This window comes from Perissodus microlepis, chromosome 9 (genome assembly GCF_051167445.1).
Source record: "Perissodus microlepis isolate ML-2025 ecotype Zambia chromosome 9, ASM5116744v1, whole genome shotgun sequence".
Taxonomy (NCBI): Eukaryota; Metazoa; Chordata; class Actinopteri; order Cichliformes; family Cichlidae; genus Perissodus; species Perissodus microlepis.
This window is the reverse complement of record NC_140469.1, coordinates 11,761,805-11,789,318: the sequence shown is the minus strand read 5'-3', so window position 1 is coordinate 11,789,318 and position 27,514 is coordinate 11,761,805. Positions and strand designations below refer to the sequence as shown.

The window sequence follows — 27,514 nt, the reverse complement described above, 5'->3', positions numbered from 1 at the left end:
TACTTATTGTTATATATTATTATATTTGTTATTATATTTGCACACCTTTTATTATAATATACATATCCTCCCCCTGGAGTCAGTAATACCTCACAGGCTTTCACACTTTTTTGTAAAGTGGCACTTATTTGAACCTGTCACATCTGATAGAGTTGCAAAGCGCTTGCGGGCCGCCACAGATCTACACAACACCGTGATTAGATGCCCATATGCTACTGTGGTAAGCTCCATCTTGGAGCATCCCATCCAGGTCTGGCATTCTTTGAGTCAGAGGCTGCCAGAGGGGCGTGCTCGCAGAAAGTCAGTCCTTTCACACCAGCAGAGACACCGTTCAGCTGCCGAGATTCACCATGGCTTCATCTCTGCACCGCACACCCGTTTTGTTGCGTTTTATTCACTTGTCGTTACTGTTTGCTGGTGTTTTATGCGACCTTGAAGCAGAAGAAGATGAGCATGCCAAGCACACGTACACGGTGGATATGTTTAACGAGGCGGTGCCCACTGCACCCCACTTTGTCATGTTTTACGCTCCATGGTAAGTAAACGCTCGCTAAGTTTTTCTTTTTTTTACACTCGGAGTTAAGCAAATTCCCCAAAAGTACATTGTCTATGTGTTTAATATTCTAATTACTACTGAAAACACAAAAGCGTTTTTGATACTGGATTGGAGCAAACCGGCAAATTAGCAAGCAAGCTAGTTAGCACGCAGGCTAGTTAGCACTAGCTCATTCCTTTCGCTCATTGAGTGATGTTAGCTTAGTTGCTAACTAGCAAAGCCAAAATAGCCAAGTGCAGCTGAGCGAAATGAAACGCATTTTCTTCTTTTACGCGGTCCTCGCTGTCGTTTATGCTAACACTTCGCTAGCTGCCAATATTCAGTGTGAAGGTTTGCAGTTGAAGGCTGTACTCAGACAGTTAAACAGCTTTTATTCACAGAGCAGGAGTTATTGAGCCACCGTTCAAAGTTAGTTACAGGGCTGCGCTTACGTGGCACGCACTGATTGACTGATGTTATAACAGTTGTTGCAAAACTGAGGTTCACGGTCCCCCTAGAGGTCCTTTGCGGGTAACAAGAATTCATAATGCCATTATTGTTATGCATTTTAATTTGGTCACCATGCACTGCATAATGTAAACAGGGAGCTGACGCTAAAGGCAGAGATTATGAGATTATGTGAGGTTTGTTTTTTTTTTGTTTTTTTACACGTGATTGTTTAACTTTTTCCTTAATGGAGAGAGGTTATGTAAGAGTGAAGATTATGCTAATATGTTATGGAAATTGGTTTATATCTTGGTTTTATTATCAAATAACAGGAAGCAGAAAATATTGAAGCAGTGTGCCTGTGTCTGCATCCAGAATACAGTGTTTACATACAGTGTTATGAAAATATAAACTCAGGTTTCCCATAATGCATTAAATCCCCCCTGTTTGCCTCTCTTATGTCAAGGTGCGGCCATTGCCAGAGGCTACAGCCGACGTGGAACGAGCTGGCAGAGAAATACAACAGCATGGACGACCCCCCGGTGTATGTGGTAAAAGTAGACTGTGTCCAGGACACCAAATTTTGCTCCAATGACCACGGCGTTAGAGGCTACCCTACGTAAGTACTAGAATCACACAAGCTGCTGTCTCATATCTTGGCCTCATCAGCTTCACTTATTGATGTCCGATCGCTCCGTATTTCATTTTTGTCAGTTTTCCAGAAACACAACAGAGCATAACGCAGCAGCTGAAGCATTTAGGCTTAAACTCCTCTTAGATCATGGAAGTAAAAAGTCTTTTTCATCACTGATTGACAGAGGAGTGACACATTGACATGCATTTGGTGGAATATTCTGCCATTATCTTAATGGCTGAAACTTGGATGTTGCACCATGCACACTGTAACTGCAAATGCAGCAGTTTACTCCATAATCATTTACAGAATACCTGTATTTATGGTTAAAGTTATAGCTAAGATTTACTTTAACTCTCTCGTCCAGCTGTAGATTTTAAATTATAAATCTGCCATGCCATGTCTCATGGAGTTGAATATATTGTCTTATGTGCAGGCTTAAGTTGTTTAAGCCCGACCAGGAAGCAGTGAAGTACCAGGGCCCCAGAGATCTGCAGTCTCTGGAGACCTGGATGCTGAAGACGCTCCAAGAGGAGCCTTCGGTTAGTGGTTTGGTGTTCATTCAGTCATAACCTCACGTCCTCAAACCAGTGCAAGACTGATGCTCATGCTTTTTGTTGCTGAATGTTTTGCAGGAACCAGAGAGTGAACTGGAGCCTCCTAAAGCCCCAGAGCCCAAACAGGGAATGTATGAGCTCACCACCCTCAATTTCAAGACCCACATAGCCAAAGGTAAAGATGCATTAAAAGAGATGCTGTGTAGAGCTTCAGTTAGGCAACATAATTAGCCAAGCGACTTTGCGTATTTACGCAGCTGCATCCTGCTGTAACAGATAAGCCGTTTCTGTGTTGCCGTCATTTTTGATTCTGCTTTCAGTTTTCAGCCACACCGAGTTTCTGGATCTCACATTGGAGAATGGAAACACCTCATTAACTAGATTTACATAACTGACATTTCACCACCCGAGTACCCGAGCGTTAGTCAAAGCCAGCCGACTGTAAAAACCCTCGTCTCCCGTTGCCTCACGTTTCTGGACTTTGAGGCAACAACTGCAAAAATAAACGCCGCTCACGATAATTGTCTCGCTGAAATTACGCCTCTTGAGCTCCACTGAAGTTGAATGTTTTGGCTTTGAAGGAAAAAAAATAAATGATTTCTTGTTTGGAGATGAAAATCGGCAGGATATGACATAGGTATTTTTAAAACGGTGTTTATAGGTCCCCACCTTCACATCTTGGCAACAGGGCTGCAATAAACGTTGCTTAATTGGTTCATGTGAGCTGTAAGAGGTGTATATCCATTTACAGCAGGTTGTGTTGAGTTTGCAGTGAAATCAGCTTTCTTACGTTCATTTTCTGGACCAATAAACTTCAGCCTCGCTTTGGTAGATTTGTGTAAATGTATAAATTCCCTAAAAGCTGGTGTGCAAATGCTGCAAGGCTTTTCATGTTCTACCTTTCTTTCTTTTCTTCCTGCCTCAGGCGCCCACTTTATCAAGTTCTTTGCACCTTGGTGTGGTCACTGCAAAGCCATGGCCCCAACATGGGAACAGCTGGCCACCACCTTTGAGCACTCTGACGATGTGAAGATAGGAAAGGTGGGTTCAGATGTTAAAACAACAGAACAGATGGACACTCACTACAATGAAAGTTTACTTTCTTGAATTAGTCCCAGGTCCCCTTGTGGCAAACATTATTTACTCTTAAATGATTCCTGTCAGGATCCTGTGTGACAGAACAGGATGTTGATCATATGAGGAGTTAACTATTTGCATACTGTGTTATAAATGGTAAATGGCCTGTATTTGTATAGCGCTTTTACTAGTCCCCACTAGGGACCCCAAAGCGCTTTACACACCCAGTCATCCACCCATTCACACACACATTCACACACTGGTGGAGGCAAGCTACAGTTGTAGCCACAGCTGCCCTGGGGCAGATTGACAGAAGCGAGGCTGCCATATCGCGCCATCGGCCCTTCTGGCCAACACCAGTAGGCGGCAGGTGAAGTGTCTTGCCCAAGGACACAACGACCGAGACTGTCCGAGCCGGGGCTCGAACCGGCAACCTTCCGAGGCGAACTCCCAACTCTTGAGCCACGATCGTTATAAAAACAGCTCACAGAGCCAGTGTTTGCAGTGTTTGCAGTGTTGCGACATTCCTGTTTAATAACACAAGTTTGTGTATTTGTGAACTAGGTGGACTGTACTCAGCACTACGAGGTGTGTTCTGAGAATGGTGTGAGGGGATATCCCACACTGCTCTTCTTCTACAATGGAGAAAAGGTATGCAAAAGGTTTGGGACTAGCTCTGTGTGTATGCATGTGCACAGCCTGTAGATCCCAGCGCTACACACAGGTGTTTGCTTAGGTGTTAGGTCAATAAACAGTAACTGTCAGGAAAATCAAAATATAAAAGGTTCAAATGGATGGTGCCTTAGAGACCGGCTGAGGAGTTCAGTCATTGAAGATCAGAGCAGAGCTGCTGATCCTCATCGAAAGGACTCAGTTGAGGTAGTTTGTGTATCTGACCAGGATGCCTCATGGGCATCAGAATATTTTGTTAATTCCAGATGAAATTATGTAGTCACACTTGCTCCAAAACAGTAACTAACTAGACTAAATTCAGTAATACAAAATATAACAAAATAGCTCTAATATATAAATATCTCAGTATATTGCACAACATTGAATATAGATGAAGTTGAAATCTAGGTGCCCTTCTTATATACTGTGCATTAGATGGAGGGATTGTACAGGGCGATATCCACAGGCAGGAGTGATTTCCAGTGTAGTTCAGTGGTGCATTTGGGTAATCTCAACCTGTCACTCAATGTGCTCCTGTGACTGGACGTCTTGGAATGGCTGGGAGGTATTGTCCAGCATTGTCCTTATCTTGGACAACATCCGGCTCTCCAACATCACCTTCCAGCTACGTCCCCACAATGTTACTGGTCTTATTGTTGGCGCCCTCAGCCTGCTGCCCCAGCATGCAACAGCATAGAGTGGTTTCATGAAATGATGGTTCCCACATTTCATCTTTTATCCCCACGTTGTTGTCGTCTGCTCTGCTATGTTCTACACTTATTTCAATAACTTGATCAATAATCAGCGACTACTCAAGAGCACAGTGAAGTTTAAAAAGTCCATGCAGCTGTAAGGTCGCCGTTCGCTGCTCAGTTGAACCGTCAAATGTACAAAAATGTATGATTGTGGGATTTGTATAAAATAGTTGTACACGCCAGACAGATGTTGGGAGTCGGTGTCATAGGCATTGTTTTAGTGTCATTCATTCCACTTGTTTAAGAGACGTGGAACATGCAAACACACATACGCTAAAATCATTTCAGTGTGATGATGATGATTCATACTAAGCTGCTTAAATAGTTACAGAGACAAATCTGAAGGCAAGTTAAAACCCACCGATGTTATCGCAGTGAAAATGGTTAATGTTTTTCATTTGTGGCATTAAAATTTTAAGTCAGAGTATAATCAGTCCATCAAAATGGTCTCAGAAACACAGTATATATGCCTTTGATAGCTGGCTTGAAAAAACATCCTGCTTTTCTTAATAACAGTGTTCTGTTGAGGGGAACTCGTTCGGTTCAGAGGTCCTAGGAAGAAAAATGACACATTTGATGCGTACATCCAAGAAATATTCAAAATATTGTTACACTGGTTACAGTAACTCTTGTTTCTTGTCCTCTTGTCATAGACAGAACAGTACAAAGGAAAGAGAGACCTGGACTCATTCAAAGACTTTTTGGACAACCAGCTGAAGGCTGCACTCACCAAGGAGGAAAAGCAGGAGGAGCAGAAGGAGGAACCAAAGGCAAATGAGATCCCTGCTGAAGAGCCAGCTGAAGAGGAAGCAAAGGTGGGTGTTCACAACAGAGAGGTGTTGTACTCGGATAATATTTTGGTGTCCTCTTTTGTATTTCCTGTTTTGTATTTTTAAGTGGGGGCATTTGTGTGCCCCGTTGAACTGGTGCTCAGAGACCTTAGATACACAGCAGCTGCACTTTGCAGTGATCGTTGATGCATTCAGTGGGGTCCTGGCACTGTAGCTGTAAAGTTGTGATTCTTAAAGGGCTTGAATTATGTATTTTTACATTACACACACAGTGCACTTCTTCTGGATGCCATTACTGAGAATCTGCAGCACATGAGCAGCAGTTATTTCCTGTTGCAGTGAAACTATTCAACACAACACATGTACACGCAGTAGTTATACTGTAGGTCTTTGAGCATGGCACCCATTCAGATTCCAGTTAGGTGAGAGACTGGCAGCTAAATTATGCCAGGATTTTGCATATCTTTTATTAATGAGATGATGTGGGCATTACTGGAGAACATAACCTGTGCACACAGTTCATAAGCTCTCACTCCAGTAACAGTATAATAAATATAGTAATGCAATAATGTCGTCATGGTGAGGAAAAACACGGATCCATATAATTCCAATTTGTATTCCTGTCCTCTTTCTGTCTGTAGTCCAGTGTTTTGGTCCTGAATGAGGACAACTTTGAGGAGACTGTAGCCAAAGGATTCACCTTCGTCAAATTCTACGCTCCATGGTGAGATTATTGTTTAACATCTTTCTTCATTGTGTGTTGTTAATGCCAAATGAATCATGACGCCTCAGAAATTAGTTCAAGTATTAAATAATGCTGAACGTTTGTCTGCAAGAGAGGGTTTAAAACTACTAAGAGTAAGATGAGTTGGAGTGTATCATTTTTAAACAAATATACGTTAAGTACCTGCAGATGTTTGAAGTAATTATTGTTCTAGTGACTAAAGTGATTAAACTCCTGATTTAAAATGTTGGCAGCCAGTGTTTGAAACACAATTTGTCAGTCAGTGAGAGTGATGTCACTCTTGTGTTATCCTGCTGTCTAGGTGTGGTCACTGTAAGAATCTCGCTCCAACATGGGAAGATCTTTCCAAGAAGGAATTTCCTGGTTTTACTGATGTCAAGATTGCTAAAGTGGACTGCACTGTTGAGCGCACACTCTGCAACAAGTACTCTGTAAGTGAAATTCTGTCCAGGCACTTAATGCTTTGCACTCGGAGACTGTTTCTGGCGCACGTACCCTTCTGTGAGCTTTATATTTCTGCAGGATTAAGCGTGTTACAGTGTATGCAATAAACTAAAGTGGTGGATTATATCAAAGACATAAAATTCTACAACTGCTACATATTTTAATTAGATACTATGAAATAAAACCCTAAAGCAGATTTAACAGTCCTGGTGGTTGGTGCACACATGTTTTCAGCTTTGAGTGAAGCCATGGTTACCCAATGATGACAGTATGGTGATATTCTTTTTTTTTTTTATGTTATCCAGGTGCGCGGTTACCCCACCTTGATCATCTTCAGAGCAGGGGAGCAGGGTGATGAGCATCACGGTGGGCGGGATTTGGAGAGCCTGCACGACTTTGTGATGAAGCAGGCACGAGACGAGCTGTAGATACAGGCTAGTCGGCGCTCTCTCTCACCACAACTCTACTCGCTCACACTGCATATCTGGCCAATAGGACACCACCCTCTGTCCTACAAAAGCCAGACCCCTACTCTCCCCCTACTCGGTCAGTCATCCAATGACAGGCTGGCGCATTCATCTTTTTTTGGTATTCAAGTGCAGAATCATTCGGTAAGAGTGTTTGGAAGGTGATCGTACTTCTCATTGCTCTTGCTCAACCTTAAACCACGTGGCGACTGGTTGGGCCTGAAGATGAAGTAATATGTGCGACAACCACTTTGCAAGCTCTGCTCAGAACCAGAACTCTTCACAAGAATACAAGAAATGTTAAAACAGTGGCACTAAAGTTTCTACCTGTTTGTTTTTTAAATCAAGTGTTTCTGACGTCTCTGCCATTTGACTTCTTTTTTCCCCGATGCTAATTTGTGTACATGAAATTTTTTTTTTTTGAAATCGTAAGCCATTAGTTTTCTATTACTGTCACTCATGCGGCTGTAAAAGTTTGACTCTCCAATGTGAAGCAGAGTGTTAAGTTGAGGGTGCTTCATAGTCATGCCAGTGATGGCCTGTCTGACTTAACTCTCAGGGAAGAAACCACACAGACTGGGATGTGATGGAGAAGTCTGTGATTTTACTGAATCTGACAACTTTTTTTACCAGATCCTGACTGATTATTTTAGTCTCAGTGATTGACCATCCCTTTCTACTCCTAGCATTGGGAGTGTTAGGCCTGGACCATGCTGCCCCATCGCTCTGTTACTGATCTTTTGTGTTACTGCTTCTGTTTGGACAAGCCATCGTTGATATGAAGTCTCCTTAACATTATTAGGTGTCGATGTAAAAACATGAATGTTTGTATTCTTCAGGCCAGGTGTATCCTTCCTATGTTAGGATTTGGACACAGAAGGGTCGAACTGCTGCTCAGGGTGAGCTCAACTCCCATCGTATCCACGTTCTCACCGTGATTTCCATCTATTCTTACTGAAGCGACAGCCTAAGTTGAAAACATTGTATCGGGATGATTTAGACCTTTGGACACGAGAGCCATCGGCCTGAATAAAATAGACGATGAGGTTCTGATTACAGTTAATCATTGAAGTGGGCTGGAACTGGCAGCATTAAAATTCAACACAGAAATAATTTTCGGGGGGATTCGAAGGTCAAGCCTTAGTGAAAAAGCATTTGCAGTGTTTCAGTGCACCTTTCTGCAATTAACCGCCGTGTAAACTGCACCCACCTGTTAGGCAAATGCTCTTTGACCCAGGTTATGTGGAAAGCATGTGTTGTGTGAAAGCAAGGCACCATTTATTGTTAAACCCAGGTACTCAAACAGTCTGAGACACAGCAGTTTTTCTCAGTAAAAGTTTTTATGGATAGCACATGGTCTAAGCAACTCCAGTGACAAAGTCATGTTTTTTTGTTGTTTTTTTTTTCCTTTTCATGGGTTATAGTTTGTGCACAACCCACAGATTTTGTACAAAAGAGTGAATAATGGCAAAATGTAACATGAGATTTCGTAATAAATTTTTCTCAAAAATAACTTTGCATTTTCATTTTGCTCTTGCATCTCTGTTAATAACGTATGTGATTTTTTTTCTTTTTAATAAAAGGTGCAATAAATAAGCTGAGAATGTACAAGTATTTACAAAAAAAAACTAAACATGATCACAAATGTAAACAGCAGCTTACCAGAGGTATATTTTGTAATGTATGATTGGTTAGGCACGTAAGGTATTCTGATTCTTACTGGTATTAGTTTTTCATTAAAATATGCTCTAAAAGTACTCATGTCATTTAAAGCTCACAGTTACATACTCTGTTGGGAAGACGTTGCCACGTGACAGGTGACAAATTAAAGGAAAAACCAGGCACTGCTTTTCAGCAAAACTGCTTGAATGCACGTTTATTTTTAATTCTTCAGCTCTCTAAAACTTAAAGAGGTGATTGATTGGTCGAAAATCTACCAAACTGGGTTGAGATCTGGTGACTTGAGGGCCGCAGGCTCTATGAAAAGGGCAAAGCTGTTATCCTAGAAGCGGCCATTCCCTTCAAGATTTAACACAGAACAAACTGATCCCGCCAATGAATGCTTTAAAAAATAGTACGAGATACCCCCACTCTGCAGGATTTGAGCATTCAGGTTTTTCCATTAATTTGTCACCTGTCCATATCCGAACACAGTTTCACCCTCAGGGTTGAAAAAGCAACCGGCTAATTTCAGAACGCTGTCACAAACCGTTCTGCGGGATGTTTTTTTTCTACTATTTCATGATGGGCTGTCAGGAGTGGAAGCGTTTGTTAACTTTGTGAGAGCAGCGACATGGAAATGGCCATTTGTGGTATGTCCGAGGGATAAGGCTATATTCTTCGGTTCTTTGGAGAAAAACATCAGTTTAGCCACAACATGCATCATGTTGAACCAGCCTGGTGAATCGCAGCTCAGCCCCAGCCTGGCAAATATTGACATGGGGGAGAGGAGGTGGTGGTGGTGGTGTCGGGGGGGATATTTGGAGCGGTCCACTGCTAAAATAGCCTGCGGTCACTTTGGTTCAGTCCATATTATATTTTTGGGAAGGCAAATATGGCTCGAGAAAAAAAACAGCAGAGGGGAGGAAGGAAATATGAGTGTGCTGACTCCAAAGTATCATTCAGTTTGTATTAGATGGTTTTGGTTAACAACATTTTGCACAGAAAAAAGAAAGTCGGGCTGATTCACACCACTTGGAAATATGACGGGGGTGTTAGCCCTGCAGTGTCATGTGCTGTAGGGAAGCTGTTCATTATCTGAGCCTCCTGCGAGAACTGATGCACCTTGCTCTTTTTTTCTATGTTGGAGAGAAGACGGGAAAGAAAGCAGCACTCTGACTGGTCCCACGACAGTTCAGTTTCACCCTCTCAGGGAGGGAGAAGGTGCAGTAGCCTCTCAGGCATTCATACACACACTTCAGTAAACACATAATATACAAACTTAAATGCTTAAATGCCTCCCCCCACACATACACACACAGTCATTCACTCAGTTGCAGACCCATGAAGAGAAGACCCCCGTCCACAGCTAACAGGAAGGGTGGTAGACAACTTGGTGGCTCAAGACTGGAACAAGGTGAAGTTGCCTATGGATGATCCACATGTGGTGGGGAATACTTGCTACTTGATATGTTAGCAGGTTTAACAATTATGGAAATGGAACACGGAAATGATCTTTCAGGCTGGACGTTCCTTTGCATGTTGAAGATTTGGGCGGGAATCCGGTGTCTACCTGAGGTCAACGTACACCCAACTTTGACTGAAGCACTACCAGTCTTCATCTGTCTGTCAGTGGCAGCCGCAGGCCCGCACCACCATGTTCTTGTATTTCTTCAGTATGACGTTGGAGTTGTCGTCGAAATAGAGCACTGAAATGGCGTGCAGCTTGGTGGGGGCGCAGCACGGCTTCGGTACGTTCTCGGGGTTCATCAGGTGCACCTGGAAATAATGAGAAAGACCTTCAGCCTCTTTATGTGTCAGAAATCCCCCACACCCTCTTTCTATTATCAGAAAAAGTAGCAATTAGAAATGGATGATAAACTCACAAAGGACAGATTTAAAAATTGATTTTATTATATTTTTAAATCATGCCAAATGTAGGATTATTTGACATTTCTTTAATGGCCACTGGAGACTGGTTATAAAATCCCCAACCCCACGTGGCCCAACTTTACAGCAGATATTAAAATGGTTTGGACTCTGTCAGTAGCGTCTAAATTAAATTGACTGTGTAGGGATGCTCTTCTTAGATCATTCAGTCACTAAAATTATATAAAGGTTGATTTAAGTGACAGGTAGACACAAATAAATGGAGGTATAGCCACTAGCTGTCTGCTAGCCCACACCTTGGCTCGAAGCGTACTCACAGCCCTTCCAATAAGGTTGTGCTTCAGTCTTAGTGAGTGAAAAGCTAATATTTGAATCATTCATTACTAAGCAATAACAAACATGTCTCTTTATCTGTCCACTGCACCTGTACAGCTTATAGATATAGATAGATAGCAACTTGCTAACCAAGCTGGCTATCATTAGCTGATAACATAGAACTCCACCCTCTCGTCTAAATATGGCTGACGTTATCAAGCTTGATTAGACAGTAGCAGTTATAAATGGTACAAACTGTACACGTACACATACCTGCTAATCTTTGTTTACCTGTTATTGACAATCTCTTCCACAGTGTGTGTTTTTGTCCCATCACCCCCAGCCTGGTTCTGCTGGTTTCTTTTTATCAAAAAGGACGTTTTTCCTTCCCACTGTCACCAAGTGCTTGCTCATAGGGGTCAAGCCAAGGTGCAATGATTTCTCTGTATTATTATAAAGTGTCTTGATGTGACTGTTGCTGCGATTTGTTGCTATATAAATAAAACTAAATTGAAGTGGATTAAGTTAAAGATTACTAAAATGCTAGGATGGTACTCAAGGAGCAAAAACTAATCAGATGGTCTGTCCCGCACAGACTACATTAAAAATCCTCCCAAGCACCAACAAACATGTCAGAGTGGTCCAGAGATTCAGTAACTAATTAGTGTCGCTGCTCGGCTACACTGTCTGTGCTGCCACGCTCCTAAATCCTGCATCCAATTGGGAGTTATGAAAACACAAGCTATCATCTGTACAGTTGTTTAGAACAGGGAAACTCTTCACAGAGACCAACTTTTTTTGGATAAGACTGTATAAATATATATATTTTTAATACCATAAACATTTTAACATGGAAGTCTATGGGGACTGATTCCATTTGAAGGCTGCCTCAAGTGGCCACTAGAAGAAGAGCAGTTACTCCATATGTGGATGTACCTCATTTGTCTCTTTTATGTTTCGACTGTCCATGACAAGTAAATTTAATGGAGTTAACTGAGCTTCACAGAACTGTAACGCTATATATTCACCGATATTTATAACCCTAAGAAGGCCACGACGACTAGATTAAAAATACACTGTCGAAACACTCGCATATGCTCCTGTGCTTATTTTTAAAGGTAATTTAGACACACAATAGACCACTATTATATCTTGTTGCAGTGTTGCTACAACAATCCTAAATCCACAGGAAAAACTGTATGAGCACCACCACAAAGTTCTGGCAGACATAAGAGACGGGCCTAAAATGACTTCTTCTTCATTGTGTTAAGAATACACACATACTTAGTGCGGTAAACCGTAGTGGGATGGTCTTACCAGCGTCTGCACAATGGCGTGGTTGGTGGCATTCATGTGGGCATTAAGGGGGAAGGAGCATTCTCCATCACAGTAGTTGGCTGCGTAGCCGTCAGGAGCAATAATCCAGTCCTTAGAGAAACACGTGAAATCAGTTGGTTTTGGGATGAACAGATGAACAAAAATGAACAGTTTTGTTATTATTGGTTCAGTACAGCTGCTGTTGGTAAATTCAGAGTTAACGTTCTCTCTGCGGACAAATCCACAGCGCTGTCTGTGAAATCACTCAGAGCTAATCCCTCTCCTCCTTCCTTCCTTCCACTCTTTCTGTCTTACTGTTTGACTCTGATGAGGTGTCGACAGGTTATCCCCCCACTCTAATTTGTGTTTTGATCTAGTTCATCTTCAACCGTCTGTCTTCACCTTTTCACTCTTCTGACAATCCCTTTCATTATTTCCAGCTCCCTCCTCTGTCTGTGTGTGTGTGAATGATTGCTGGCAGTCTCCCTCTAGATGTCAGTGCTGTGTTAACAGCTGGTTGTATGTACCTCTGCCCTTCTCTTTTATTTCTTCCTCTGTATCTAAGTAAACACGTACACACACACTGTGATTTCCATTTAACCTTTTCTATGTCGCATCCTCTCTTGTTTCTAATGTGTACTGAGTAGTGTACTTTACAGAGTCCTGCTGACAGGTTTCTTTCATTTACTACTTTATCGTGTAGAAAAACTGAGACGTGCTGTTGAAATTACACTTTTTTTCTTATGTTAAAGTATCTCATGGAAAAAATAGTTATACTTTACACTGAAAGAAAGGGGAGTTCCACTGGTGCAGCCCACTAGGGCTGTACGTGGCCCACAATCTAAAGTGCCTTTGACATCCCTGCTCTGGGTGACGTCTGACTTCAAGGCCATGTATCTCACATCCCACCTCCCCTCGTCAGTTAACGGTTTACCTCCCCACCACCACCAGTGCATAAACTCTGGGGGGTTCGTGCGACTCCACTCCATAATTTAGCTACTCATACTCATTTTTTAAATATTAAGATATAACAATTTGTAGACGGAAACCAGTCTGACAAGAGACGGCTACTTAATACATCTGATGGTGGCATACTGCTTTTGCTAAGAGTTTAAAAAACACACAAATCCCCTATTATTCCAACAATCATATAATATATATAATACTATACTCTAGTCTGCATAGTAGGAACACTGATTAGAATTAAAAAGTAGTCCTGACTAGACGACTGATGTATTAGGAAACTTTTAGGTGAAGCTTAAGGAGAAAATACCTGCCAGCCCAGCTCTCTGAAGCTGACGTACAGCTCGTGTCTTCTGCATGCTGTCTTCTGATCGCTGCTGTTGTAGTCTGAAAGACAAAGAACAGAAACCATCAGGGTTCACATATTACCACGATCCTCTCCAGACACGGGGCCGCTCCACTTAGAAGCATGATTAGCATCTGGCGTCGTTTTCCACATCGTTTGTGACCCTCAGCGTGTGGAAAGTATGTCACAGCGCCATGATGATAAAACAAAGTGAAAGCCCTTTTCCTTGGGTAAATGATGTAAATATGTCCAGTGATGTCCAGTGACACATTACATACTGAATCCGAGAGCAGAAGAATAACACAACACGCCTCGCGTAATGCACTGGGTGGAGAAACATGTGAGGGCGTAGACCGGAGTGCCGGCACAAGTGCTCATTACAGCGGGCGCTGCGCTGTACGTGCTTCACATTCATCTGCTGTCTAATGCACTTGAGCGTGTGCCTATTTGAATTCATTGGCAGTTACATATTATTTGGCATATGCACACGCAGTGAAATAGTGACAAGAGTGTTTGTGGACTCTCCGCCCATCAGCTTGTCCTTAATCATCTGTGTTCGCCTCTGCGGTCGTACAGCAACGGCTCAGACAGTCTCAGGTATAGGTTTGGTTTTCAAACTAGAAGAGGTCATTGCTGGCGTCGGTCACCGCACTGAAGTCAAGACGGTGACACAGATTTTCCACTTAAGTTTGAAGGTCTCCCTTTAGCTTATTTACTCTGTCCTTTCATGGCTTTGATTACATTTTCACAACTAACCTGTCTGAGAAACAGGCAAAGTGCTACACAGTGGCACTGGTCCCATGTTCTCGATGGTTCTATATGAGGCTCTATTTGAGGCAATTATGACTCTACAACCACACACACACACACACACACACACACACACACACACACACACACACACACACACACACACACACACACACACACACACACACACAAGAGTAGCTTCTTTGAGCCCAAAACTGATTTTAATTGCAGTTAGTTGTTGGTCTTCACATCCATAATTATAAAACAGTTAACCAACTGTTTAGACTTTTGCTGAGGACCAGCCTTACAATCAAGCAGCAACCTCCATGAGAAATAAAGCCAAGGCGCAATGCCAAGACTTGTAGTTCCTCTAATAGCCACTTGAGGCAACTCTAAAAGCATTCACAGTCTGGTATTAAATTTTAAAAAAAAATCTCTTTTTACCAAAGAAAAAACAGGAGATCAGAAATCAATAGATGACGTTATTGTTGCCATCTTCTATATACAGTCTGTGGCTAGAATAATATTGGGATTACAATAAAACAATAAAAACGTTCACAGGTTTGAATCTAAATGCGACTGACCCTCTCATCCAAAACGCAGTGTTGACTTTTTCCAGTCTGACTCTTAACCTGTCAGCTCATGCACACATAGTTATTTATCACCTGCAGGCATATATAAATAGGTGTCATAGAATAAAATAAACAATAGAATAAATCAACACTCCATCCAAGAAACTGGCATTTTATAGATTTTCTTTTGCCAGAAAAGTTTGCGTGTGTGTGTCTGTTTGTCTGTCTGTTTGAGAGTGAGTCACAAGGCAGTCGGGGATTTGTCACTCAGTCACAGCCACCACCCAGCCACTCACCTCACCAAGTCACCGACAGCAGCCTTGTTTAGTCAGCTGGAGTTGGAGGGAGACGCACACAGACATATATACAAACATATTTCGGTTATGTAATGCTAATTGATTTTGGTTCCTTACATCCATACGTCTATCATTCATTACAAGCGGCGCTTCCGCTCGCAGTACGTACACATAGGCACTCACAGATGACCCGATGTTTATCTGTTTAACAGCCAAACCCACTTAGCTACTCATTACAGCGGAGAGTTGTAATTTAAATTCACCAGAGTTGGTTGCATTACCATTTCGTCATCAAATTAAATTTAATTCTGAACAGACTCGCTGACTGCACTGCCCAGACCCGTGTGTTTTAGCTGGCCTCGCCTCAAATACAAAAAGAGACACAGACAGGGAGAGGAAGAGCAAAGCTGGGTTTCCTGCTTGGATTCATCGCAGACCATAAAGATGAGGTGAAAGAGAGAGACGCATGTGAGGCCTGGCACTGCCTGTGTTTAGTCTTCATGTTTCTACCAACTGTACCATAAATGTGCAGTTGTACTTTATATAAGGACATCTACCAAACGGCACCAAAATAACTGCAATAACAAGAAAGACATACCTATGATGGGTATTTCTAAGAAGTAAAAGGCAAATCAAGAGTAATCCAAGGCACTATTTTTGAGACACTGTGTCAAGACATAATTGCTTCCCTATATTTAACTGAAATAGTATGAAGATGACACAAAGGTAGGAAGAGATGATTTTGAAAAACACAAGCTCCACGTTTGAAAAAACATCTGGACTGTGCTCCGTCACCTCTTCAATTTAATTAAATTTTATTTTTATAACGCCAAATCACAACAACAGTCACCGCTAGGTGCATGAAGCTGTAAGGTAAAGACCCTACAATAACACAGATAAAGCCTAACAATCAGGTGGCCTTCTTTGATCTAGCACTTGGTGACAGTGGGAAGGAAAAACTCCCTTTTAACAGGATGAAACAGCAACCTAAGCCTATGGCAGCATGAATAAAGAAGCCAGCAGTGTGAGAGCAAAGAGCTCTATTGGGGTGATAGTCTTCTTCTTATCAACACGACTTAAATGTTTGGGGAATGAAAGGAAAATTGTTGTTTGCTCTCACTCTTTTGTCATCAGACTTTCTGTGACAGCACGTCTGGATGGCAGCATATGTTGCTCCCGATCAGTGCTAACAGAGTCGTCACAAGATGCATCTCCAAACTATCTGCCTCCCCTCTCCTATTCAGCTCAGAGGAAACTGTGTCTATGATTCACCTCATCTTACATGAACTTGGACGCATAAAACGTCAAAGCTGGTTCTTCACAGCGCCACCTGTGGGATCTTTCTAATGACTGAATGCACCACAGTTTGATGTTGGAAACTGTTCAACTATTTATCCACACAGTCTCTCACAGACCGGTGAATCTCTCCTCATCTTTCCTCCATAATTTATCAGCCTCACTGGAATGCTCGTTTTAAGCCCAATCATGTTACTAATCAGCCTAATTAGACCTGAGACGTGTCCCACCAGGTGTTTTTTTGCACAACTTTTCCAGTCTCTGTGTGCCTTCTTTCCAACTTTTTTTTAAAAACATGTTACTGGCATCAAAATCAAAATTAGCATACAAGACTCAAAGCTTTAGAAGTATTTGTACTGCACAAAGGTATAAAATGGTTTTCATCAATCTTTTCACAGCTTTGCAACTTTTTTGGAAACAAGGCTGGAAATTCAATGAATATTTCATCTGACTAGACGAGTTCACTCTGTGAGAAGAAACAAAAGGTACCACTGGCCATGACAGTCAGCGGCATAGTGAGGTCAAAGGGTCATGTGTAACGGTCAGTCAGGATGCGGTCAGGTGTTTCCCTCGTTTAGGCTTCCTTCCTTTTCAGTAGGAAGGGCAGCTCGCGGCATGTCTGCTAATGTGGAAATAAGTTATAAGTTTACATGTCTGTGCAGTCAATGGTACATCTCCATGTGCGTGTGTGTCTCTGTGTACCTCTGCATATGTGCAAATGTTTTTCTCAGCATTCAGGCATGCACGTTTGGCTCCTTGTGAAACTGTGTGTGCAGGATTGCACGCATCCATCCTGCCTTCAAACTGAACTAGTTAGAACTGTACATGGACAATACCAATACCTTTTTAACTGAGAATCGGTCACAGTACAGTGTACAGTGTTTATATACAGGAAACAGCCAAGGATAATGGAAGAGTACCATTGAAAGAACAAATCTGATTGGCTATGAAACTTGGCTGACCTGATACAAACCTGAGGTGATGTTTATAGAAAGAGAAAACGACACACCTCTGAGCTGAACTGCTACCCTGCAGCACTGCAGGATGGTAGAGGTCTCAGGGTTAATATACAGAAACATACCAATGCATACTGGAATATATTTGTGTACTACTTAAGGCATTTCTGCAAATAGTGTAGCATATGCAATACTTTAAATAGTGAAAAACACACTGTTTCTAAGTACACACACACCCTTGTTATTACACAACCTCTCATAGAGACCCCCCTACTTCCTCATCCAGGTCGAATTTATGATGCGTGACATTCAGCTTTGGGTCAAATCACAGCTCAGGGTGGAGGGTGAATGTAGCCCACCTGCCCCCTCCACACAGCATGAGAGGCCTTCACTCAATCAACCAGTCTAGTGATGTCTAAAGTTTGATAATCTCATTTTATTCACTGCTCTCTAAGGTGACTGTATTTTAAATATGACCTTGAGGGTTAAAAAGATTGAAGTTTATATACTTTTGTTTGCTAGAATGATCTAATGTGCCACTAATTAGCTAGATAAACATCCTATGCAGTCAGACCGGCAGGTCAAAGGTTCAGTAAATCATAAGTAAATAAGTGTGGCTTTGCTGTGCAGTTCAGAGTATCATATTTAGCGACATGCTTCTTTTTCCCTCTTTCTCACACATCTCCGCACAACTCCTTTTCCCTCTCGGTCTTCAAAGCCATCAAACATTTACAGTCTGTGGGGCTTTTTAAGAGGAATAAAGCTGATATTTACTGCGGGCTTTCATTGAGTGTAAAGGCCCAGATTTGTGGTGCCCATAAACCACATCTCCCCTTCCTGCCTGTAAAAATTTAATGCCACACAGCTACCACTGAGCTCCGGCTCCCATGAGGCTTCCATTCATTTCTTTTTCCTTTCCTTGACAGAGAGCAGAGGTGAGAAGAGACAAAAACTGACTCAACGTGTTATACTTGCTGTATTAATTAAAAGCCTTAGAGTGTGTGTGAGTGCTACTGTAGAGTTTGACATTAAAGTAGTCGGTTTAATTAAAATACTGTAAAAATACAATCATTTAGAAGCTTTCCTCCACATAATATGGAGATGCTAAGCTACGCTGGTTAACTTAGCTTAGCATGAACACTGGAAACAGGGGGAAAAAAGCTAGCCTGGCTCTGTTGAAAGGCTAAAAGTTTGATGTGTAAGGTGAAGTCTGTTTATCCAAAGGTAGTGCTAGGCTAAACAGGTTAGCTTTTATGCTAAACAGGCTAATATGAAGATCTCTGCAAGAAAAGCTAACGAGTGCGCTCAATATCATGACTGCAACTTTAAAAAGAGGTATTTTGGTGTTTGTAACTTCTCTTGGCCCTTTGACAAAATGATGGACCTAAACTCTGAGACGCAGTGCACTTACAGCCTGCATTGCACATGTACATGTCACAGCTGTCTTTCACAAATTAAGTTGGAGGTGGCAAAGCGTTTCGATGATAACTGTGATCTTTGAAACATAATAATAACTACAATCAGAACTATGTCATAGCACAAGCCACAGCAACTATCTGACATAGAAGATTTGAGTTACAAAGGGCTGTAATGTGGATATTTTGAAATCTAGTGGTACAGTAAAAACAGCCGTGAAATCCCTGGACTAGATAGACAGATAGGTGGATAGATTATCTTTAATGAAACTTTACTGACCCCACAAGACAAATTATTGAGTCTGAGCAGCAGGATAAGAATAAAAAAGTGCAGTATGCAATAAATAAACAACATAGTCCCAGTAAAAGTGCCACATGCACATAGAGTAGCCCTTATACTTTGAGATATTGCAAAAATTCACATACACAACGGTGATAAAACAAACAAACAAAGAAACTAAAAAAGAAAACAAATGAGACAAGCTAAACAAGAGTAAACAGTAAGACTGAGATCATGTAAATTGCATTAATAAATAATTTGTACACTATAAGAATATGTCTTGCATTCAGTAGTAACACATAATTCATAAATGACTGATTTTTAGTGAGGGGGAGGTGTAGACATGGTGGTTAATTATGGAAAAATCACCTCAGATATCACTTGCTATTCAAAGCAAATATCTTTGTCCTTTCAACATGACTTCAGAGGATTTTAAGACCCAAACCATGAACTCCACTTTCACCTTCTTCTTGAACTACATTCAGGACCAAATATTTGAAAATAACACTAATGGGAGGGAGAAAAAAAGCAGGATTTCCTCTACTGAGATGGCAATGTAAACGGACACTGTAGCACAGAGCTCTGCCGCTGCGTTACGGCAGCTTACCTAACAGTGTTTAACCTGGAAATGTTTCTCTGCGAGTAGACAAACATCCATTTGACCGCGTGATAGTAAAACTCTGCACTAAAACCGATTCACATTGAATTCATCAGGGTGGGGCTCCTACTGCCGGTTCCCACCCTGTCTATTGAATAGCAGGGGAAACACTGCTCCTTACTGAACATAAGCACTGTGGCTCTTTAACACTGAGACTTTTAATGTACTGTATGACTTCACTTTAACCCTTCCCCGCCACTCTTTGAACCTCAAACTCTGGAAAAGCCTGTAAATTATATTTATCTCCGGTTGTTCCGAAAACACGAAGATCTTATGGTGCCAGTTCAGATGTTATAACTGCACAGCTCAGATTCAGCGTGTCAGTGACATAAAAAGAGTCACAGAAACCCATGCGGGCCAAAGCTTTTCAAGCCGCTCCACCTACAGCCTATGGTTTACTCCAGCTATTTCTTAATTCCAAAGCGAGAAAAAAATAGCAGGTTTTACAGTAGCAATTACATAAATTCCCATAGAGGTGGCGGCAGTGGTGGTGGTGGTGATGGAAAACTCAGTCCCAGTGTTCAAAATAAAATCCTTCACCCTGAAGGAGGAAGGAGCGTGTCCCAAAAGTTGTGAAGACATGAAAGGAGAATGTCACTGTTGCCTCTGACGTTCCTCCCCCTCCCTGCAGCCACTACTACTGAAGTTTATCTTTCTTCCTGTCTTTCATCACAGAGGTTATTAAACCCTGCGAGGGAGCTCCGCCATGTCTAATTACGCCAACGGTAAACAAAAGGAGGTCGGGTGGTGAAGGAGCGAGGAGAACGAAGAGGAGGAGGAGGAGGGAGGAGAAGAGCGACAGATGAAAAAACACAGCTGGCTGAGCGCCGTGTTATTATAATTCTTTAAGCAATACTGTTAGCTTGGTCAGTCTTTTAGCTGTGCAACTAATGACTAGCTAGGCCTAATTACAGGCCGCCGGTGCTGTGCCGGGACGTGATATTCCTTCCCCGGATGGTTGTTAACTTCCCCCACAGCCAAGGCCCAGCCCGACTCCCATTACCTCCTCAGCCCTTCCTCGCCCACAAAACCCCAAATTACCTTTAAAGGTGTTGTATTGTTCTTTTGGCAACATACACACCAGCGTTTTCCACTGTGCACACATCAGACACACCCAGAGTGGGTGGAAATATCACGGCTGTTGTAAAAGATATTCCCGGTCTTCCCCGCACGCCTCAGAAACTTTAAAAAAAAAAGATTTACCCCACTAAACAGGAAGAACAGGAAAAACAAAAACACTGGGATAAAAGTGGCTGGTTTGAAAGCTGTGTGTGTGTGTGTGTGTGTGTGTGTGTGTGTGTGTGTGTGTGTGTGCGCTTTCAGGAGCAAAATGTGGAAAACAAAGATGATTTGTTACACTTAGAATTACACCATAATCTCAAAACTATTGCTGCAGAAATTTTTTTGCCCGATTCTGGCCTCTTTTGTCATCTGGAAGATATTTAATATCAGATGTCGATTTAAACCCAGCTCGCTAAAATGGTGCAAATGAGAAAATAACAAGGTCCAAAACCTCACAGGGATTAGAGCTGGGAAAATAAAGTTGTCCTGGTTTAAAGGTTGCTTTATAGCCCTAGCAGACCGAGCAAGGCACGAGAGTCATTTGTGGCGAATCGAGGCGCAGCAAGGCCAAATTCATGAAGACCAAATCAAAATTGACAAAAATTTATTAAATTAAAAATGGGTCTGATGATGTCAGGGATTACTTTGGGATTAAAAACATGAGGCAGTGGAATCAGGTTGACCTCACACATCAGGGGCCACACTTTGGGAGGTTATTTTTAGAAAACACACGGGCTGAATTAGTTTAAAAAGCCTCTATGTGGACGCTACTGCACACATTCGAAACAAACACGTTGCTGCCGCTCGCTCTTAGATCTCCCGCTTCTTTGGAAAAATATCCGTGAGGGTGAATTCCCGGCCAAACAGAAACTGGGGGACAGCATCCACATTTTGTTTCTCCCCATGAGCGCTCCACAAGACGGATGCTCTCCCCATCCATCGCGGCCTCCTCCCCGTCTCTGAAGTGAGTGATGCGGTATTGAAACCATATGCCCTCCTGAATTCCTCGCGGATCCTCCCATCCCGTCCAATCCCTGCAGTCCTCTTGCTGGCCACGGACACACGGCTGTCGCGAGGGGGGCCTCCCTGCTTCCTGTGTAGGATCTAAATATTTACACTCCCAGTCGTCCCGAGTGGCGAGGCGGAGAGGTCTTGATGTTTTGGGTTATGTAAAGTCCAATCCTCCAGGACGCATATTTAACAGATTGTCGTTGTTAGAGCACTTTTTTCAGCAGACTCGCTCCGTGGAAAGTTTTTCATCCTCCCGATGCAGAAGGGGACACAAAAAGCTTTATACTGAAAGGGAGCAGGGTTTGAAATCCACGCTGTGTACCCCAGAATAACTTTGTCTTTACGACATCCTGCCTTAAAGTCTTCGGACGTCTCGAGCCAAAGGTGACAGCTGGGCGGTGGAGAATACAGGTCTGGAGCCAAAACTGAACATGTGGTGAGATCTAACTGTCCCGTAGCATAACAAATGATGAGTCTTTGTTCTGTGTCGTGTCAGCCAAAGCTTTCATCTAATGCAATTACTAAGAAAAAGCCCTGCAGGAATTTAACATACAACCTCTGGTGTTAACAGCAGTGCCGCGTAACCTACTGAGAAAGTCGCTGCAGATGCTCTGAGCAAACAGAAGATCGAGCCAACAAATCTCAGCAGAGGGTTTTGCAGGGAGTAGCGATGAGAGCAAACCTGTCCTGGAAATGCTTCTGCGTACCGTACAGATGTTAGAGCCATTAAGCAGGGAGCAAAAGAAAGCAAAGCAAAGGTAAATCGCTACCTAAGTAGCCAGTCAGGATGGGAGGATTTGCAGCTCTATGTGAGTGCAGACAAGAGCTGTGATTAGACAAGAGGACCAAAGATAAACCAGTTATAGCCAAGATTTGGGTTACTGTGGCACATCCTCTAACCTCTTTGGTCTGATCGTTAGCTTTAGTTGGCATCACTCTGTGCTTAGATACTCGCAGCCCCTGGAAGCACACTTAGGCTTACTATGGCTCATCATTTAAAGTCCAACAACGGGTGCAGAAAGCAGATGCACTGGATTCACGTACATCTAAAGGTTTGTGCGCCTAACTTGGCGAGGATAAGACCAGTATCAACAGCAAGCTGACTGAGGACTACCTTTACATACTGCAGCAGTCACACAATGAAGCCTCACAGGAGCAGCTTAGCTTTAAGCACTATAAAGGTCCAGAATCACACAGCAGGTGGAAGGCTGCGGATTATGGGTCGATTTAATTTGAAAAGCTTGTGAGACTCATAACATCAGGCTCATACCTTCACATTACATCATCTGTTGAGTAGGAAGAGAAGCAAGCAGGGCTAATGAGGAGGTCCGGAGGATGAGGTCACCTGTCAAGATGGATTCACCGCCTGCGCCTTAAATCACTGAATATTCAGTAGCTCACAATTCTGTGAGATCGTGTCACGTTGTAAATCTCTAGCAAGACTTACTACACAGTTTACAGATGCACCAGAGGTGTGTCAGTTTAAAGTCATCTTACCATCATTCACATAGCCTGTTCTTTAACGTTTAAGCCCAAGGTTCTTCCTCATGCACTCTCTCCCGGCCACCATGCATTTAAGTCACTCCTCAGAGCAGAAACGGTGTATAACAAATATAACAAATAACTATATTCCCTGCTCAAAAGACATGTATTGGGAAAAACTGCAATACCTTAACCATACAAAGAAAACAAAAAAATGGGCTACAATTCTCATCTGATCGGCACTGATTAAAGAGATCCGGCAAACGTCGGGTCTAATCTATTAAGCATTTCAAAGAGGGATAATAAAACCAGATTTCAAACACATGCTACCCATCCGCCATTCTCTGCGGGCTGGACGTCGGTGACATCAGTGGATGTAGATCATTTTTGCTATTATGTTACTTTTGAGTCTGATTGCATTCACGACTTCACTGCGTAATGAGGTCAGTTAAGGTTCAGCGTTCTTGTAGACTGACCTGCTGGGCCCGGCCCTCTAGATCCCTCTGGCGGTTGTGCGGATCGATTGCGGTGCGGCTGGCGCCGTCTCCCACTAGCGGAGCGGACGGTGCGGATGTGCACTTCACTGACTTTAAAGAAGGCCACCATGAAAGGCTGCTTATCCAGTGCGCCGTCGCGTCCTACGAGCCCCGCCTCCTTGGAGCTGACGCTCTGTCCTGTTTAAAAAAAAAGATCACAGTAAGTACGAACCACAGAAGATCAAAAACTTCCAGCAATGACTGCTGACCTTTACTTTGCTGAGAGAAAGTGATGCATTTTAACTGCTCCAACTATGGCTTTGTATTACAAAAGAGATGTGCAATTGAATCCCTCACCGCCGCTGGTCTCCACACTGATCTGCAGACCCAGGTTGTGTGCGGGACTCATCACCCACAGGTTACTAGTGGCAGTGATGTCAAACTCCAGCCAGCCCTCCTCAGCTGCCCACAGCCTGCGAGACTCCAGCAGGAACAGATCTGCCTCTCTGTGACACAATGGCAAACAAACACAAGAAGAAACTTATCACACGAAACATTAGTAATACTTGTGCCAATACTGGCATTTGTACATGGATGTACTGGAACGGTATTAAAAATGGTTGTTGTCATCTCATCTGACCAAAGAACGTGCTTCCAGTTTGCATAATCTTTCTCCACTCGTGTCCTGGCAGTTATTCTGGGCTCTTTAGATATAATTCTCACTAGTTTTCTTCCCAGAGTCTTTGAAATATTGCCCTTCCTACCTCTGACAGGCTTGTTCTGCACTGTGTGGCTCTCTTTCAGTGTCTTGATGATTTTTCTCATTCCAGTTCTTCACATTTGATAACTTAATACTAAACTCACATATTTTGTTTGTGGTGGTAAGATGCTTTCTCAAGTGACAGCTCAAACTGCTGCTGAAGTTTTTATACTGTGTGTAAATTGGAAGATAAAGTGTTTTAATGTGATTTTCCAATCTTTGACCATTACAAGGTTAAAGCACATCATTGCATAGCAGAGGTTTGTCCTTTATAAAAGTCAACAAGAACACCAGTTTCCAGGGGGGCAATGATACTGAGCCTGGTAATTTATGCTATTGCTGAAATAATTCTGTCATTGTTCAAATAGAAATAAACTACACAAATAATTTTGTCCTCATCTGTATTAAGTCAATTAAATACAAGCTGCTATTAGATATTATATTGCACTGCTAAATGTGCTATGATGGACCTAATGCCTGAACTATGCTTCCAGGTAACTTGACGTCCACCCCCCAAGAAATGTAACTACACATCTGTTTGACGCAGCCCACAACGACTGAATGTGGAAAGTTATAATGTGGAGTTTCCAGTTACGTCGTAAGTCACGACATAGATTTCCCGCAGAAGTCTAAATTACGCTTAAGGAGTCCGCTGTGCTGCTTTTCACCGGCAGCAGATCATTTTGGGTCCATGCAGCTTTACGTTTTTGCCTTTTTGATTCAGGATTAATAAATTCTGACTCAGTAAAACTTGCTGCTGTGTGGCTCTCCCTCTTTGATGTCCTCAACAGAAATGACAATTTATATACATTTGGTTTACTGCATTCAGTCTTATGTATAAAACACATGGGCAGCAAAGAGCATCACTGAGATCACGCAACACTAGAAAGGGCAGATCTACCGCCTTAAGAAACCAAAGACGCAGAAGCTCTTGGTTTCTATCGAGGTAAGAGTATCATAACAAAATGACAGGAAGATGGATAGTGGCACTTAACAAAAAATGCTGGGATACTGTATTCTACTCTAGCGTAGATCTGACCTTAAAGTCTACATCTCTGAGGGACTCCGAACAGGAAGGAATTAAAAGTATGATATCAGGCTACATGCATGTTAATATCATTTACAAAAAAAACAAAAGTGAGTTCATCGAATCAGGCTTCAAATGTGTCAAAAGAGGAGGGAGGTAAAAATAGTGACAGCAGAGGAGATGTAAGGAAAAGACAGAGTGTGAATGATAAGAGGCCTCTGTCCTCCCACCGTCCCATTACAGCAGTAATAACACTGCGGCGGTCCTGTCAGACACTCCTCCACGAGACACATCAAAGCCTCGCAATCATCCAGGTGTTCAGAGAATGTCCCTGCAGTCATGCTTCAGCAGCCTCTCTTTATTGCTCATTAATGAGTGTTTCTGACGGCTTCCGTATGAGCACCTACACCCTGTTTTCCTACACGCATATGGTACTCCACCCTACTGCTGAGTTTGCACATTTGTCCCAGGTGCACTTGTGTTTCTGCCTCATTGTCACGTAACGCTCGCGTGACAGAACAGCAGGGAGTCAGTGAGAGAGACACCTGCAGGGTGACGGTCTACTGTACGAATGTGTTATTGACTGGCTGCTTTAAATGAACTGGAATAATAAGGTCAAGAGTCAAAGTCGTGTTTCTTTGTACCATAAATCCCCTTTATGAGTCTTGTCAGTGACTTGTTAAAATTGTTATCCAAGGCAAGAAAGTGTGACTCGCAGCTGGCCTGGTTATTTCACATGCTTTCGTCTTTGAAACTGGTGCAATGGCATATTTGTAAGACCTTAAAAACGATACACGAGTCAGACATCTGGAGGAAAAGACAGAGATTGTAAGAACTAACTCTCCTGAGCGGGTACAGGACAGTCTTTGTCTTTTCTCAACACAAAGTCAGGCCGGCCACCTTTTTTTTTTTTTTTGCATTGTAACCTGTCACATTCCTCAGCCGGGTGTCAGGCTAATTAAGCGCTCTATCATTACAGCTCGGAGTCAGAGCACGAGTCAGGTTTTATGGGAAGGAGGAGCACGAGAAAGTTAACGGGCTTCCCGCTGATTATGAAGGGATGGTTTTGCAAAACGGGGAAAAAACAGTAATGTTTTTTCTCATGTACGTGACAATACCTCAGATGATATCTGCACTGAAGAGATCGAATAATGTAAAACTGCAGTTACAAGGCGTTATTTATACATGCAGTTTATTTCTCCATCTGATAACAAGCAGGCCTTTTCTTAAAGGCATATAAATGGACATATTTTATCTCTATAACCTGAAAATATCTCCAGAAATAAAAATGTTTTTACGGGAGAGAAAGCGAGAGCACAAACCAGCCACTGTAGGGACAAAGGAGGAAATAAATGTACTGTGTGTGAATCCTCTGACAGACTGAATTGGTTTTATTTAACACAAAAGAATTAATCATTCATCAATGGCTTTTTAAGGAGAGAGTTCCTTCAGCGTGTATTCACTGATAGACTAAATATATCGAGCTATGTAAGGCTAAAAACAGATATCAGACATTCTCTCCATGTTTGTGCTGGTCGACGGCGGGCGGGCTTGATAAAACACAAATGTTATTCAGAAACTCTGTTTATCTAGCCCTGCAGTCTTAATGTACAGTAAATGTTTAGCATGCATTAGCCGTGCTTTTTCTGGTGAGGATTTTGAAGTTGTGCTATTTCTGTAATGCTTGATTTTACATGATAAACACAACAGCTGCCAAAAGTATGTGCAACGCACGGGGAGAAGGAATGTGAATGCTTTTGGAGCCTACAGGAACCTACCCGCAGGGCCATCGACGTGCATGTGTTTCACTGCTAAGAGCTGCTGAAACCCAAATAATTCAAGGAAAATTTAGTAGCTCA

The 27,514-nt window shown here is 42.5% G+C and overlaps 2 protein-coding genes across 2 annotated transcripts in view; one reads left to right on the top strand and one right to left on the bottom strand.

Moving 5' to 3' along the window:
• Positions 1 to 276: 276 nt before the first annotated feature.
• On the top strand, positions 277 to 8,637 carry txndc5 (thioredoxin domain containing 5). Its single transcript, XM_084939021.1, has 10 exons — positions 277 to 535; positions 1,449 to 1,601; positions 2,053 to 2,158; positions 2,252 to 2,348; positions 3,099 to 3,214; positions 3,815 to 3,901; positions 5,331 to 5,492; positions 6,110 to 6,192; positions 6,515 to 6,644; positions 6,963 to 8,637. Exons 1-10 carry the CDS (start codon positions 351 to 353, stop codon positions 7,083 to 7,085), a joined length of 1,242 nt encoding a protein of 413 aa, XP_084795147.1. The 5' UTR covers positions 277 to 350; the 3' UTR covers positions 7,086 to 8,637.
• Positions 8,477 to 27,514, bottom strand: part of bmp6 (bone morphogenetic protein 6) — a 52,355-nt gene continuing 33,317 nt past the window's right edge. The window contains exons 3-7 of the mRNA XM_084939020.1: positions 24,226 to 24,374; positions 23,869 to 24,066; positions 13,579 to 13,655; positions 12,306 to 12,416; positions 8,477 to 10,562 (exon numbers count right to left, since the gene is read on the bottom strand). Coding sequence (XP_084795146.1) covers positions 10,413 to 10,562; positions 12,306 to 12,416; positions 13,579 to 13,655; positions 23,869 to 24,066; positions 24,226 to 24,374 — 685 coding nt within the window. The 3' untranslated portion in view covers positions 8,477 to 10,412. The remainder of the gene's footprint in view (positions 10,563 to 12,305; positions 12,417 to 13,578; positions 13,656 to 23,868; positions 24,067 to 24,225; positions 24,375 to 27,514) is intronic.